The sequence below is a fragment of the Oncorhynchus clarkii genome, chromosome 2, assembly GCF_045791955.1.
Source record: "Oncorhynchus clarkii lewisi isolate Uvic-CL-2024 chromosome 2, UVic_Ocla_1.0, whole genome shotgun sequence".
In the NCBI taxonomy this organism is placed as follows: domain Eukaryota; kingdom Metazoa; phylum Chordata; class Actinopteri; order Salmoniformes; family Salmonidae; genus Oncorhynchus; species Oncorhynchus clarkii.
Genome location: NC_092148.1, coordinates 69,007,451 through 69,018,206, shown reverse-complemented (window position 1 = coordinate 69,018,206; position 10,756 = coordinate 69,007,451). Strand labels below are relative to the sequence as shown.

At 41.7% G+C, this 10,756-nt stretch overlaps 1 protein-coding gene across 3 annotated transcripts in view; it reads right to left on the bottom strand.

Moving 5' to 3' along the window:
• Positions 1 to 157: 157 nt before the first annotated feature.
• LOC139372815 (C2 calcium dependent domain containing 5) overlaps positions 158 to 10,756 on the bottom strand; it is a 64,218-nt gene continuing 53,619 nt past the window's right edge. For all 3 annotated transcript variants that reach the window (XM_071112642.1, XM_071112624.1, XM_071112633.1), the window contains 7 exons: positions 9,477 to 9,549; positions 9,228 to 9,320; positions 8,611 to 8,649; positions 8,208 to 8,309; positions 3,326 to 3,522; positions 3,016 to 3,162; positions 158 to 1,597 (listed from right to left, as the gene is read on the bottom strand). In XM_071112642.1, the coding sequence (XP_070968743.1) occupies positions 1,472 to 1,597; positions 3,016 to 3,162; positions 3,326 to 3,522; positions 8,208 to 8,309; positions 8,611 to 8,649; positions 9,228 to 9,320; positions 9,477 to 9,549 (777 nt within the window). In that variant the 3' untranslated portion in view covers positions 158 to 1,471. The remainder of the gene's footprint in view (positions 1,598 to 3,015; positions 3,163 to 3,325; positions 3,523 to 8,207; positions 8,310 to 8,610; positions 8,650 to 9,227; positions 9,321 to 9,476; positions 9,550 to 10,756) is intronic.

Sequence of the window (10,756 nt, the reverse complement as noted above, 5' to 3'; positions counted from 1 at the left end):
CGCACCTCTGTGTAACTTGGTATTTCCTTGTCATGTACAAATTAATCAGTTTCAAAGCAATCTTATCTGCTTTGACATCAAAATGCTTTCAGTAAAAACCATTTATAACAGGAGATAATTGATAGGCACCGATAGACCGGACCAGACATTGGCAGGCTGTTTTTCACTGTAGTTCAGTTTATTGTGCAGTACTGTTTCTCAGGCAACAAGCTGACAGAGTCATGACAATAGTAGACACATGCTGCTAGACACTAAGTAACATACTCTATATTTATTTATATTCAAGTCTTACAGAGAAAGAGAAACAGGTTGTATTCATTAACAGTAGAACGCATCACATACCCTTACTTCTTACACAATGAATCAAACTTCAAGGACTTCATTAGACATGCAAAATTAGACACCACTAATATACTTTAACTTTATAAAAATACTAAAATCAGATTTTAGAGTACATTTACGCAAATAAAAGTTATCGTTGCACCCAGACTATGAACAAAAAGAGGTCATCGCAATAAGTTTATTTTCCAGCATTTACATGATTGTTAAAAACAGGAGAGTTCAGTAGTATGGACACCGTTGAGGCCGCAGTCAGGACAGGCAGGAGTGTGACAGGAGGCTGTCCACAGGGTGGGTGTATGTTTGTGTGCATGTTTGCCAAAAACATTGTCATACAGTGACAGACAATTAAACTCAATTTTGTTCTCTAGTATGGCCATCTTCAGTAGTGGCTACCCTGTACTGCAGGGGTCCCAAATTACTAAATCGTGGGCCTACTTTTCCTTGAGCAGATGGTCGGGGGTCCAGAAAATAGTTATAAATAATTAGTACCCTTCAAATTGACCACAAGAATCCCAAACAGATATAGTATTTCACAAAAACAATCATTTCACACGATTTGATTTTATTATATTAGGATACGATCACATATGCCTATAGCTATGCGTGTGAATACTTGGAAACAGATTTCCTAAATTAAAATCACTTTGAGCTAATTTCCTGGTGATTTTACAGTCTTATGTCAAAGAGCAAAAATGATATAAAACCATGTTTTGTTTTGCTCTGAAATGATATAAAACCACACACGGGTCGAATTTGGCCCACGGGCTGCCTATTGGGAAACCCTGCTGTACTGAGTATGGTACTCTTTACCATGGCTGTGTACTAATGACTACCCTGTACACTTTAGAATAACCGGCTAGTGACTGCTGAGTCTGGATGGAGAGCAATCAGTCTTTTAGCTGCCTAAAACTTCACTATGTATTGGAATGTCTATTATATCACCAACAGACAGACAGACAGACAGACAGACAGACAGACAGACAGACAGACAAGACATTACATAATGCCTCTAAATGGCTTATGTAGAGTGCCTTAATGGACAATTTCTCCATCAACTAGTCTGTTTATGGCAGACATAAATCACAATTATTTGGATGGCTAGACTCAAGTGTGTGTGTGTGTGTGTGTGTCATGTGGTCCCATCAGCCCCAGTGGTGCTGGTCTGTCCGCTAGTAATCAGAGGGGGTATGGCCTCCTGGTCTGATTCTCTGACAAAGATGACAGCATCACCACTAACATTAATCAGACACTGAGCCTGGAGAGAGACAGAGAGAGAGAGAGAGAGAGAAGGGCGAGATAGAAAAAGAAGACAGACATGAGGGTCTGTAGTCCTTTGCACTCACAGCCCGTCATCCCGTACACGGGTTGAAAATGTCAGATTTTGTTATTGAATTTGTTATTAAGTGCCTAAATTGGAACACAGTGGCTGTACAGTAACATGACATACATGACGTCAGAGCTCCAGTTATCTGCTTCACAGCACTGTATGAGTTGACTGACAGCCGTTATAAACTTGAGCATCAAGTGCAACAACATGCTCCCAATCCATCCTGCTAACTGGGCTACTTTTGCACATCTGTTCTCTGAGTGAGGGACATGCTGTAAATCGAGAGGAGTTGATGTGTTCTAAAAGATGAGATGTTGAGGAATATAATAAAAACCACTGATGTCATGCAAGCTAACCACACACCCATGCACCTCACATTTCCTTTTTGAAAACTCATGTAATTTACAGAATCAACGTTTGTGATCGTTATGTTTGATCCAATTACAAGGAAAACATGCGTTATACCCTGGGTTGTCCTGAACAGAATGAACCTATGTTTGTTATATTGTGGAGAAAATTTGCAGTGGAACACGCACTTGAATGCACTCATGACTCCGTACTATGCTCACTAAAATTACAATCTGTTTGTCTGAAGTGCCTTTTGAAAGCCTAACACTGTGAGATCATATTTTATAACTTAGCTAGCCATGTTGGCAATAGAATAAGATATCAAATGATGCCCACCTGACCCAGATTGCAATTTATAACGGAAATTTTTTTAAACATCAAAAGTAATTGTGTGATGGTGAGGACGCAGTGCTGTGTTCCAAACAATAAACTTCAAGTGTTCTTGCTCTAGTTCCTCAATATCAAATCTAGAAGAGCTACAAAAAAGCACCTTATAGTTGAAGACTCTTTCCTTGTGTCATAAAAGTGCATTGAAATGACTTAGGAACTGTGTACAGTTGACAGGTGTGTGGCCACTTCAAGACAACCTCTCACTCAAACCCTTGTAATCTTGTTTTCTTATCTTGCACCTACTCCAACATTTCAATGAATATTCTTATTGTTACTGAATAAATCCAGAGTATTTTCAGATTTTGTTATTGACAAATGCTGTGTAAAAGTACAGTAAATATAAAAAGCACATCAAATCAAGTGTAATGTTTGGAGTCTGATCATTTACCCATAACCTTCAATGTGTTATCTTCGAATTGCTACCATGGTCATACCTATGCTTATTATAGTTCATTTCAATTTGGCCCAAACCACATAGGTCAAGTTCCACGAGTGTAAGGGGTTAACCTGGTGGTTCTTTGAGAAAATATTGTAGTTCAAACAGAACAATACTATAGGCCTCCAGTTCTTTAATTAAAAGAGCAAGTTAACAGTGTGTGTGTGTGTACCTGGTTCTTGTTGGGATTTTCCATGAAGACACACTCCTTCATGCTGTATGACACTACGGCGTTGCCCCCCAAAGCTGCTACATGGGCACGGACCATGGCAAACACCTCCGCTATGAAGGAATGCAGGAACCCACTTACACCCCCCTCCTAACAAACACACACAGGTAAATATGTTCATCTTTGCGGAATTATTGCAATGAGCTAGCAGAGGAACAGACTACGCACACCACAGAAAGACATGTAATCATTTCCTACTAATCTCTGATGACACCTGCAGGAATCTATTACACAAACGTGTGTGTGCGTGTACCTCTCGTAGTGACGTGGTCTCTCTAATGAAGAACATGTTGATGATTCCCAAGTATTTGACTATACGCGTCCTGGGGAGAAAGGACAGAGGAGTCATCTTCACCACGGTAACAGGGGCACCGCATGGCAACGACCTGGTGGAGCGTAGGGACCGGGACCGCACCTCTGGGAGAGGACTGCAGCGCTCTGAGGACGAGGCTGGAGAGAGAATGGGGGAGAGAAAGGGAGCGAGCGAGAAAAAGAGGGAGGGAGGGATGGAGATACCAGACTCAGCCTTTAGATGGTGCTACAAAGAATAGCAGATATGATGAGCTATGAGCTGGAGGAAATGGATATAGAGTGTGTGTGTGGAGTTTGAATGCAAACTACAAACGGGTTAAATTTAGGCAGATCCAAATGAGAGCTGGTAACTTTGGAAAAGCACATTTTGAATTAGGGATATCTAATGAATTTCTTTTGTCCACATTTCTTTTTCCTCGGCCAACAACATGAGTAAGCAACAGCAAAATCAGACAACCCCATAGTAGAATAGTTTATTTATTAAATTGGTCAGCTTGTCACAATCTATACGAGAAAATAATATTTCTCTCAAGAGTTAGGAGCATTCAAATTTCTGCACAGGAAGAGAAACATGCATGCCCAGTCATTGTACAGCGTTCTTAATGCAGTGGTGGGAACACACACATTTGAAAGCAGTTTTGAAGAGGAGGATCTTTTACTATGCTCATTTCTCAACTCCTAAAAGCGTGTGACCTGCACCATTTTAAGCAGCTAGGTTTATGCACATCTAGCACTAGCCAATAGTGTTGAATGCATGGGGAGACCAGGGCTAAATGTAGCACGGGTCAGGTGTAACTGGTAGGCCTACATTATATTCACTGTACATGGTCCTTTGATGAGTGCCAGTGGCACATTTCCAGGGACTTTCAAACCATCAATATGTTGCTAACTAGCAACAAGATCATTTTTAGAGTTTGGTCTAGCTAATGATCAGCCCAATGGGGTAAATACAGATGGGAAACCCTATGCTTCAGCTTATTTATTTATTGCCACTATACTGCATCAGTTGGGTTACAGCCTGACGATATGGAGAAATATGTTATTGGGCTCATTTCTGGAGGGGGAAATTATATATTTGATTCATTTGAGTAAAGTGTCCATTTAAAAAGTTGCCATAACTTACCTTACAGCAGGGGTGTCAAAGTCAAATGGACGGAGGGCCAAATAAAAAAATCAGCTACAAGACGAGGGCCGGACTGTTCGAATGTTCATTGAAAAATTTTTAAATGACGCATATAGTCTAGTGAACCTAATTGAACCTACTGAAAACCTAACAAATATATTACAATATGATCAGATAAATAAAGCAATATTTTCTTATGGCTCTGTCAGTAATCTTTAATTTTCAACAGACACAAAAGACAAATTTCCTTTATATAAATATCCCCATAACATGAACATTAAATGAAAGAAACCGGTATTCAAGGCACCATCAGTAGACTATATTTTCTATTTTAGCAAAAGTGGGCTAAATTTACTTCAAAGAAAAAACAATAATAGCAATTTTCTATCATCCACTCAACTGAAATATTTTTAAAATATAATTGGATTGAAATACAAAAAAATAAAGTGCAAAAATCTATTAATCAAAAACAACACTTTGTTTAAGGAGAAGTAACATGCAGTGAAAACAAATATTAAATTTTAACTTTTAAACTTGAACTGAGTAAAAACTCTAAATATGTGATTGCACAGTAATGTTCACTTGTTTGAGGTTGAGGGTGATACTTGGTGGTGTCCCATCTTTTCCACAAGTTCATCAATGTTCGGGGTAAGGCTCTGAGCTGAAGAAATCCTCAGAATTGAGTGGAGGTGTTCAGCAGTAAGTCGACTTCTGTGTGATGTTTTGTTCAGGTTCATCAAAGAAAACAGTTGTTCACACAGGTATGTGCTGCCAAACATAGACAACGTTTGAGCAGCCTGGATGCGCAGCTGGGGCATTGTGCCGGGGAGGAAACGGGCAAACTCCGCAGCACCCACTGCCGCATATTTTTCCCTCAGTGCATCATTGCATTGGAGGTCAATCAACTCCATTTGGAGGTTTGGTGGTGAGCTTTCCACGTCAACAGCAAATGGGTTACCGAGCAGTTCCAACCTGCTTTTTTGTGCTTCAAAGTCAGCAAATCGGCGTCGAAAGTCAGTGGTAAGCATACCTATTTTATCAGCCAACTGTGTGCTCGGGAACGCACTGGTAGAGAGCTTCTCTTTCATGGTCTGGCAGCTGGGAAAGTGGCTCAAATTTTCTTTCCGCATCTGCGTCTCCCACAGAGTCAGTTTGGTTTTAAATGCCTTCACTGTACTGTACATATCAGAGATGACACGATCCCGACCCTGCAGCTGCAAGTTTATTGCATTCAGATGACTCGTAATGTCACACAGAAAAGCCATTTCACACAGAAACATTTCGTCTCGGAGTTGTGTTGTGTCTTTCCCTTTGCTGTCCAAGAATAGACAAATCTCCTCACGAAGCTCGAAACATCTTTGAAGCACCTTTCCCTGGCTTAGCCATCGCACCTCTGTGTGATAAGGCAAATCACCATGCTCCGTTTCTAACTCCGTCAGAAATGCCTTGAACTGGCGGTGATTCAAACCTTTGGCTCTGATAAAGTTAACTGTGCGCGTGATGATGCTCATTACATGCTCCATTTTCAAGGCTTTACCGCACAACGCTTCCTGGTGTATGATACAATGATAAGCTGTCAGCTCACCTGTCGCGTTTTCCTCTTGCATCTTTTCCCGTATCTTCGCCACCAGTCCGCTCCTGTGTCCACACATCGCAGGTGCTCCGTCGGTTGTCAAACCCACGAGTTTTTCCCAAGGCAGCTCCATCTCATTTACACATCTTGACACCTCTTCATACAAATCATGCCCCGTAGTTGTGCCATGCATAGGACGTAAAGCCAAAAACTCCTCTGTCACGCTTAGGCTGGAGTCCACTCCGCGGATGAAAATTGACAACTGGGCAATGTCAGAAATGTCGGTGCTCTCATCCACAGCCAAGGAATATGCAATAAAATCTTTTCCCTTTTTCACAAGCTGCTCTTTTAGATTGATGGACAACTGGTCTACTCTCTCGGCAATGGTGTTTCTGCTCAGACTCACATTTAAAAAGAGTTGCCTTTTTTCTGGGCAAACTTCGTCACAAACTTTAATCATGCAGTTTTTGATGAAATCCCCCTCCGTAAATGGCCGGGCTGATTTAGCGATCTCTTCTGCCAAAATAAAACTGGCCTTGACAGCAGCCTGGCCTTGTGATTTGGCTTTTTTGAACAGAGCCTGTCGAGATTTGAGGCCTCGTTTTAATTCCTCTGCCTTTTGTAGCCTTTGTTCCATGTCCATATTCTTGTTTTTGTCCGCGTGTTTCGTTTCATAATGTCGTCTCAGATTATACTCTTTCAGTACCGCCACACTTTCTCCACACAGAAGACACACAGGTTTTCCAGCTACCTTCGTGAACATATACTCCGACTCCCACCTTGTTTGAAACCCCCGGTTCTCAGTATCCACCTTCCGTTTTGCCATTTTTGATGGGTATCTGAAAGTTAATTTTACTGTGATGCTGACGACTGCTGTGCCAATAAATATTGAAATGAAGCAGCCTACTGCTCGGTGCGTCACCTTTGCATTGTGGGAAATGTAGTATTGGTGCGTGTAAAAGATCTGCGGGCTGCCGGCTTGCTGCGGGCCGGTTCTAATAATAAATCAAGATCATCCCAGGGGCCGTAAAAAACCTTCTTGCGGGCCGGATGTGGCCCGCGGGCCTTGACTCTGACATATGTGCCTTACAGTCATTCTATCAAAAAACGTGTAGGTCCCGCCGCGACCTGTAGTATTCTGTGATAGGTGTCTTTGTCAGTATATATTGTTTAGGCTCGCCCACAAACTAGGGACCCCACACCTCCCAAATGAACCACTCACTCACTATAAGCTGTGAGTTAGTTAGTTTGTTTGTTTGTTTGTGTGTGTGAGAGAATGCGCAGCAGTGTAGCATGATGACAGTATAATCACAGGGATGAAAGCGTGAGCTGCCATGCACCATTCAGTGACAGACAGGCAAACAACCATACAGCCTCTGCAAACAGACAAGACAGACGTACATACAGACAGACAGACTGGCCAGGCCTTGTGTGTGTATGCATGCATTTACCCGTTTGTGTGTGTGTGTTAGAGTCCCTATGTGGCCTTGTTTAAATTAGCGTGTGTGTGTGTGTACGATCGATACAAAATAGAAACAAATTAGGCAGTCTGCTAAGCAGAATGATTCAATCAAGCCAGAGTGTGAAAGATGTTCCATCTCGTAACATAGTGAATGATGCTTCAATCCGACCTGGGACCTTCAGAGCAATTAGAATAACATTAAGTCTGCATCTCAAATCCCTCCCCACTCCCGAGTTAGAGCATTACACAGGGATCTGCCATATGGCTCTGTTCCAAAGTAGTGCATCAAAGGGAATAGGGTGTGATTTGAGACCTGTCCTGTTTTTTATTCCCAGTTAATTATGCCCAGTTATCATCACAGTTTATGACAAAGTTCATTTATGTAGCATCAAACTGCAATTCCCCCAAGTCGCCAGCTTTAGTGAGATATGTTTTTAGTGTGTTTTAAGATCCTCTTTCATGTTTACTTCCTCCATGTCTGTCACTATGGCGACAGGGTCAGAGGTTATACGCTGGCTGTTGGTTGGTCATTCCTCTGAGGGGCGGGGCTTCAACTTTCACACTCTAGTTAATCAGCTGGTGCATGATCTGTGACGCTCCGCCCCCCAACGGCAATTGGGGAGGGATGTGTATGTTTGTGTGTGTGTGTGTGTGTGTGTGTGTACCAGAGTTTGCTAGCGACTGTGTCCTCCTACTTGTCTTAACTGATCCTCGTCTTATGGTGTGAGCTTTCAGCCTAAGCAGCTCTAGCCAGGTGCTGCATCTGTCTGCAAAGGAACCGTAATCAACCGAGGAAACTGGAGAAACATACACACACACACGTGCACAAGCTCGCACACACACACACAACATCCACACCGCATACATAAGCGTGCATACACACACCACACACGTTCCGAAAACCGCATACACCCATGACATAGAACATAATATAGACACATAAAGAAAAATAATATAGAGAAAATAAAAGGAGGAGGTTGGGGCGGAGCAGGAGAACAAAAGGATGAGAACTTAAAAAAGGGCCGTGGTAGCCATGGCAGCAAGGAGGGGGTGGGTGGGGGAGCTTACCTCGAGATGAGGAGTGGGTCATGGCACTCTCTGGAAGACCTGTCGACACACACACAACCACAGATGTTGACTCTTCAGGCCTCAGCAAGATACAACACACTGTATCTCAATACCTTACAGACACTTCCTTATACCTGGTCCTATATACACATCTTATTCCCTTGTCCTAAATCCTATCTCCTAGGTCTAGCTCCTAGTCCTGGCTGATGTGGAGGGCGGGCGGCCATTTTGGTTTAACCCCAGCTCTCTCTCCAGATCAGTGATGAGCAGGATTGTTTTTCTTATAGTCATCACAGTGCTACTCAACATAGCTCTACACACACAGACATGGCTGCAGGTCTAAAACACCTGAGAGAGGATGTACCTGGTTATACAGTTACATCATTTACCTGGTCATACAGTCACAGGCGGTAAAGTCATGTTTAACACAACTACTACAGAACATATTCAAATAGAGGACAGAGTAGAACACTATGGTTAAGGGAGCTTCAAGGAGTGAGACGTTCCAGGCGCTTAGAGGATTTCTGATGTTTTGTCTGCTGAGGGATGGCTATTGGAGGTTAAAGGTTAGGCAGTTGTTAGTGATCCAGGATTATAAGAGATGAGGATTGGTGTACCTGAAGGTTTGGCTGTAGGCTGGTTGCTGGAAGACGTTGACTCTCCACACAGCTCCATAGAAAACTGTAGCTGCTCTTCATTCTCACCACTCCCTGGAAAACAAACAAACACACAGAGTTTAATCTCTTTCACTCCTCAACCCACCCAAGTGCACTAACTCAAATCTCAAGTGTCTCGTCTCCTTCAGCTCTCCATAACACCAGACCCTTATCTCTAACCCCTGACCTACAGCCTTTGAGAATACTAACCCTTGTTAAGAGCCTTGTCTGCTGCCAGCTGAGTCTCCTTGTCAAAACTCATGGCTACAGCTGTCACCGCCACCTGGAGAGGACAGGGGGAGAGAAAACGGGAGAGGGTATGTGAGAAAATTAAACTATCATTACCTTGTCGCTATCATTTATTGACACTAATGTCAGGTAAAGTGATAGGGGGAAAAATGTATACAGTTTCATATCGCAGTATTATTTTTGGATATTATATAGATATTTGACTCAAAGTATCGACTTCTTAAAAAGATAGCTTTAGCTAGCGCTAGTCAGCTGTACAAGCACTAAAACCCATCCTATAGCCCAGGTAAGGCTGAGCGATATGGCCTAAAAATCTTATCCCGATTTTTAAAAACATATAGGGGTTTCTAGATTTTTTCAAATGTTTTTTAAATATATACTTTTTTACTTAATACGCGTTGTTGTACAATTAAAGGTAAAATACACTTCAAATGGTGCATTTCTAATAGTCAGCAATTATCTAATGAATTCAGGGCTTGTGAAGTTATACCTAGGCTAAATATAAGCCTTCCACAACCATAAGACCCACTAATAATTTAAGAATGTTATCAAAATAGTTTAAACTGCTTTTTTTGCAATAATCACTGATCTGGCTTTTAAGTCTGTCTATGAAAATGCCCTGTTTTGTTACAAATTTAACTAGAACCATGCATAATGCACATTCACTAATAATGACTAACATCTTGTACAGCCATTAGACTCCACCATTTTTTAAACACAGCTCTCATCAACAATCTCTCAAGCCCACGTGTTAGTGATTAGTCAGCGAATCTTTATATTTCAAGTTTAGCCAACTTGGGATCTATTTGCTAGCTAACAAGGTTGAACAGTTGAATTGTTATGAACACACCATTCGGTCTGTCTCCAACTCTTTGAAAAGCATGTTAGCCTGTCCACATGTTGAAATCAAGCGGCCTACCTTATTTCTCAGAATGGAAACAAGTTTCCAATTCCTTATATAATTGTGTTTTATGTTTATTGCACATTTATGAAACACAGACTAGTTAACAGTCTTTGGCTAAAATGCTGCTAGCGGTATGTGGTACCACAATGCCGCTCGCGACTAACAGAATTCATTTTCCAGAATCAATGTTCATTGATACTCTCGTTTCAGTAGTGTCTGCTCTTCACGCAATTTGGGTAGTTGAGACATAAAATGGTCTCGTTAGAAAATTTTACTTCTCCTCTATTACAGTAAAATAATGTCTCACTTTGTTTTTTGGTGTCCATGTGACCGATTC